The following is a 6,197-nucleotide window of genomic DNA, read 5'->3' on the forward strand; positions in this document are numbered from 1 at the left end:
TATTACATATAGAATAATGGTTTAATAATCTTATCAATCGAAAATGATGTATTGCTAAATTTAAATATAAAAATTTAATTAGTAATTTTATATCTAGAAAATTCATAAATAAATTTATAGTTTATTATTTATTTTTAGAATTAAAAAATCTCAGTTCCCGATTTGCTCAAAGCTTCCGCGAGGATTAAGCCACCTTCCGTTTGAGCCTCTCAAAATCTATTTTGTAAAGAAACTTAATCTTTTATCTTTTGGTTTTTTTATTATAATATTAGCAGTTTATGTAAACTACGTACAGGAACATTGACCAAAAAACAATTATGATGAATAGGACACAAAAAAAAGGAATTAAAATACGTTTTTAAAAGAAGGCAAGTATATAATAGGATCAACTATAGGGGACATTTTATAATCATCCTTGACAATTTATTTTTGAGTAAAGCATGGTTACTTTGTTTTAGTATAAAAATTGAACTTAAGTTTCAGTCACTTAAAAATATTTAAACAGTAAAAGATTAAAAATATATTACAAAAGGTAATACTAGCTCTTATAATTTAAGATAATTCAATTTATCAGTTATCGTATTTTAACTTCTTAAATAATTTAAGATAATTCAATCTATCATTTGTTATATTTTTAACTGTTTAGATGAGGTCCTTGTTGAAGAAACAAATATAGGATAAACTAACTTTTATTTTATAACAAGAAGCTACTAACTTTTTAATTTATAATTAAATGGTTACTAAATTTTAATTATAATTATATAATTAAATTTTTTCGATATATTTAAAAAGTAAATTACATAGATGGTTGCATCAAATTTTACACTTTATAACAAAAATATACCAGACCATTAATTTGATTCAGAGAGATACCACATATATATCTTTTAAAATTAAAATTTTATTAACTGACTTTATATTTTTTAATTTGATATATAAAGTGTAAACTTTAGTGATGACTCATATAATTTATTTTTATACTTACTAGAAAAAGTCACTGCTATTATTAAAATTAAGAGTCAATTAGTTTAATAACTGTTAAATTATATTCTCAACAAATAGGGTAGAAGATTTAGAGAATTTAGCCCGTCCATTTCTTCAACTGTAGGTCAATTCATCGGATGTCGTCAAGCCATTTTTTAGAGTGATATCGTGGCTATCAATTACTATATACTAATATAAAGCCTGGAAAACTATTTAGGAGAATTGAATCTGTTAAATAGTATCATTGAAGATTAAAATAAAAAATATATTAGTTTCTGTAACTTAAAATTTTGAGATTAATGGCAAGCAATTCTATATTAGATAGGTGCCCGAGGCCGTACATTCTAGAATTATATACAACCCTGCCACTTGTGCTTAGCTAACATTAATTCAAGATATCATATTTAATTAAGGATTATTTAATTGAACGAGCACAACCTTCAACGGCGCCATGGCAGGCTACGGCGGTGGTGAAGTGCATGTGGCTTACGTTAGGGGTTTTCTCAAGCTCGACCACAAGGAATTAGTGCAGGGCTTGCGGCTTTCTCCCTTCTATAAATACCCCGTAAACTCACTTCATAATTCGCATCAGCAACTAGCTTTTAGAGACATAGAACAAAGCTTTTTAATTCAGCATATATATAATCATATCAAACAGAGAATGGCATCCAAAGCTCAAGCAATCACTGCCTTCCTCCTCTGCTTGAACCTCGTTTTCTCTAGCATGGCGAGTGCAACTACCACTTGCTCCATTGATTACACCAAGCTGAAACTCGGAACCAGTTACTGCTCCCTTCTTGCTCCTCTTCTTGACCTTGACGCTGCCATTTGCCTTTGCGCTGCCATCAAAGCTGGTCTCTTGGGCGTTGTTGTCGACGCTGATGCTACGTTGGGCGTTCTGCTCGCTGGCTGTGGAAAGACTCGCCCATCTGGATTTGTTTGCAAATAGATCACGAATCCATCATAATACTTCTCCTGTTTATGCGTGTGTTTCTTGGGATATATTTATGCCAGTAAACATATACGTACAAAATATCAATAATCTCTCTTATGTAGTTTGTTTGCATGGACTGAAGGCTAGTTAGCTTCTTGCCTTCTTCTATGTCATTTTGTTCTACTGAATAATCAAGCAGGAGAAGTACATTCTACTATATGTTCTGTTATTTTAATTCGCTTTCATTTTTTTATTTTTACTGCTTTTTTTTATCATTGCATAATTTATGAAGGAAATGACGATGAGGAGAACCGTTTAGGTGGCATGTAATGGATAGAACTCCGACCACTAATCTAATGACTTGATGTCTATACAATAAGCTGACTAATTCATAATTGATTGGCACATGGTACAATACTAAAGGTTTTTGTTATATTCAGTAATTTGGACTTTTTTTTTATATATATTTTGACCTTTACTAATGGTATGTTTGAAATTATAATTGTTATTGGATGTTAAAAGATGAATTTAGAATTTGGTTCATATAATAGAGTAATGTTTGATAAACAACTTTTCTCAAATTTTGGTCTTGAGAAAATAACATCAAATTACATGCTTTTATCTAAAAACAATTTTCAGTAACTAAAAAAGTTTAAACTTTGTTTTTTAAAGCGTTTTTCCCAAACAAATTAGGACTAAGTATCCTTTAATCAAAGGTGAGAAGAGATTATGTTCTTTTCTTTTAAGAGATTTCATTTGAGATGTATTATACTAATCTCTTTTTACCATCTTATTTCAATCGATAATGGATTCAGTTGTTAGTTCAAAATCGAATAATAATTATGTTAATTTTATAAATAATATTAAATAAATAAATAAATAATGATATTTAAAAAAAATTTATTAGAAATTAAATATATTTAAAAATATTAATAAAAATAAATTTTATTAACATTGTTCTTGAAATATATTCTTTTCATTCTTTAACAGTTTCATATTTTATAAGTATATAAATGTTAACTGCATCTATAATAAAATATATTGTAATACTCTTTTTAAAGCTTATTAGCCTACTTAGAGATTACTTTTTTTTTTTTGGTTCTGTAACTGTTAGCTAGAGATTAGTATTTTTCTTTTCCGGTTTCTCTCTCTCTCTCTCTCTCTCTCTCTCTCTATATATATATATATATATATATATATATATATATATATATGTTAATTTCCGAGACTTAAAATTAGACTTAAGTTAGATAATGATTATTCCAGACAATACCATATTAATTATATTTTAATATTATATTAACTATTAAATTAGTTTTCTATTTAGATAATAATTCCAATTATAGAAAATAGTATTTTTAAATATTATATTCACTAATAAATTAATTTTTAATTATATAGTAATTTTATATTATATAATAATTTTCAATTCTAAAAAATAGTAATACCAATTATATTGATAGTATTAATTTATATGACACTAAAATTAATAAATAAATCTTTTAAAATTATTTTATATTATTACACTAATAAAATTAAAAAAGAATAAAGACATTTGAAAATAGTTAGTTTGTTATTATTTTCTAAAATATAGTAAATCAATATTAAAATTTAAAAATTTATTAAATTATATCTATAAACTTGATTTTATAATCGAAATAATAATAACAATAGTGCAATGCACATGTAGACGACTAATATATATTAATTTCTGATACTTAAAATTTTTTTGACATGTATGCTTAATTCTTGACACATTGATTATTGTCTTGACTTGTATACTTACTTTTGACACATAAAATTCAAATTTATGTGTAATTTAGTAGTTTTTCTATTAATTTATTGACTAATAAGTTATATTTCTAATTAAAAACTCATTTTATTCTTAATAAATAACATATTTAATAATAAATTATTTTTCTAACTAGATAATAATTAATTTTCTGATAAGATAATTATTTATTCTAAAAATAACATATTAATTATATTTAATATTATATTAACTAATAAATTTATTTTTCTAATTAGATAATGATTTTAATTATAGAAAGTAATATTTTTAAATATTATATTCACTAATAAATTAATTTTAATTATATTATAATTTTTAATTCTAATAAATAATAATATCAATTATATTGATAGTATTAATTTATATAATATTAGAGTTAATAGATAAATATTCTAAAATTATTTTTATATTATTGTACTAATAAAATTTTGATAAAAGATTAAAGACATTTAAAAATAGTTAATTTACTATTATTTTTTAAAATATTAAAAATTAATATTAAAAATTAAAAAATTTATTAAATTATATCTATAGACTTTATTTATAATCGAAATAATAATAACATTTATACAATATAAAGTTAAATGAATAGTATCATATAATCATGAAGCCCACTTGGATTTTAGTACCTAGTTTATAGACAAAATCTAATATACTTTTAATATTTTATAACTATTTATAATATTTTAAAAATAATAATAAATTAAAAATTTTAAGTGTTTCTTTTACATTTAATATTATGAAATTTTATCAGTGTAATAATATCAAAATCGTTTTAAAAATCTTTATTAATTAGTTTGTAGAATTATGTAAATTAACACTATGAAATAGTTGATATTACTACTCTTTATTATGATTATAAATTATTGTATATTTAGAAAACCAGATTGTTAGTTAATATAATATTAAAAATTTAATTAAAATATTATTTGTTAGGATTAAGGGTCATTTTTAATTATAAATGTAATCTATTAATTAATAAATTAATAGAAAAACTATAAAATTATATATGAACTTGAATCTCATGTACTAAAATTAAATATATATTTCAAAATAAAAATTTTATATATCAAAATATAGTAATATATCAAAAAAATTATGTTTCAAAATTAAATATATATATATATATATATATATATATATATATATACATTTATCAAGGAATGATTGATTGTTATAAAAAAATATCCAGCTATTTAATAATTACATGCATGGTTAAATAAAAAATTCTTAGAGGGGGGTACAATGTACATGATTAACTACTAAGAAAAAATAATTTTTTTATTTGGTCACTCCAATTAAAATCATCAGCTTTTTTTTCTTTTACATGGAAGCACTAATTAAAGAATATATAATTAGCAAGTTCATTTCAAAAGAAAATTAGCAAGGGCTATGACAAAAGGAAACGAGCTAATAGTAAAAAAAAAAAAGGATTAGTTTTAAGTAAAAAGAAAATTGAAAAGTTTTAAGTAGATTAAAGAAAATAATTTTTCGTACAAATAAAAAATAATTTAATTGAAATGTTCTATGTGTTAATTAGATGCATATGTTGTGTTTCTTCTTGGTCGTATATTTGGAGGACATATTTATAGGGCAACCTTAGGATTTTGTGAATAATATGAAGCCGTACTTTGTGTGTTAGTTGAATAACTTTTATATATATTGAAACAGACACCTTGAATATAGTTTCATAGATTCAACCAATTTTTAAAGTCTTTATATTTTCTGCCTTCAGAGGCCAACACATAATCGTTTATTTATTGATGCAGTGCTAATGTGGTGTTCTCCTTGTTTATGTTGATAATTTAACTATTAAAGATTTGAATTCAATATTAGTACGTTATTCAATAATTTAAGCATGAGCTTCCAATTAGATATATGCAATTTGAACTATTTTCTTAGCCCTATTTGATTTGGTTGATCAATACAATTGATAACTAGTAGTCGATGGCTGATAGCCGGTAGTTGATGGCTGTTCAATTAAATTATTTGGTTAGATTTTATTAACGGTTATTGTTAGCATCTTAAATGATCATTAGAAATATAAATAGCTTATGATAATTAAAAATGTTATAGAATTTAACTCAGTTGTATTTATTATTAAAAATATTTATAAAAGTTATCTTAAAAATAGAGATCAAAATTTAAATTGCATATCTTTTTATATCTTTTATATCCATACAACTACCTGTGAGTTTTTTTCAATGCTAATCTACACCCCCTCAAAATGAAAGACTAGAGTCAATCCTTCTAGATCGAGCAAAGAAAAGCTAGGGATTGTCTTACTCTACTAAAGACTGAATAGTAGAGGGATCGGAATACGCTAAGTGCTAGGTGCTAAGTTCAAGTCATGCTATACCCAAACCTATCTTACACTATACTATTAATAAGAATGTGTAGTAGTGGTCAGAAATTACTCTTTGGCCTTTAGACTCGCTTCAGCGACTTCATCTTTTAAGTGACAAGAGAAGTGAGCCGCTCCAAAGT

General features: G+C 23.8%; 1 protein-coding gene across 1 annotated transcript; it reads left to right on the forward strand.

The window, feature by feature from the left end:
- Positions 1-1,645: 1,645 nt before the first annotated feature.
- On the forward strand, positions 1,646-1,933 carry LOC112538053 (putative lipid-binding protein AIR1B). Its single transcript, XM_025160119.2, has one exon. The coding sequence runs from the start codon at positions 1,646-1,648 to the stop codon at positions 1,931-1,933; it is 288 nt and encodes a 95-aa protein (XP_025015887.1).
- Positions 1,934-6,197: the final 4,264 nt, after the last annotated feature.

Source organism: Ricinus communis, chromosome 5 (assembly GCF_019578655.1).
Source record: "Ricinus communis isolate WT05 ecotype wild-type chromosome 5, ASM1957865v1, whole genome shotgun sequence".
Classification (NCBI taxonomy): Eukaryota; Viridiplantae; Streptophyta; class Magnoliopsida; order Malpighiales; family Euphorbiaceae; genus Ricinus; species Ricinus communis.

Bases quoted from the DNA above. Each gene is read 5' to 3' on its own strand.
- LOC112538053 (XM_025160119.2), top strand. From the start codon at position 1,646: ATGGCATCCAAAGCTCAAGCAATCACTGCCTTCCTCCTCTGCTTGAAC.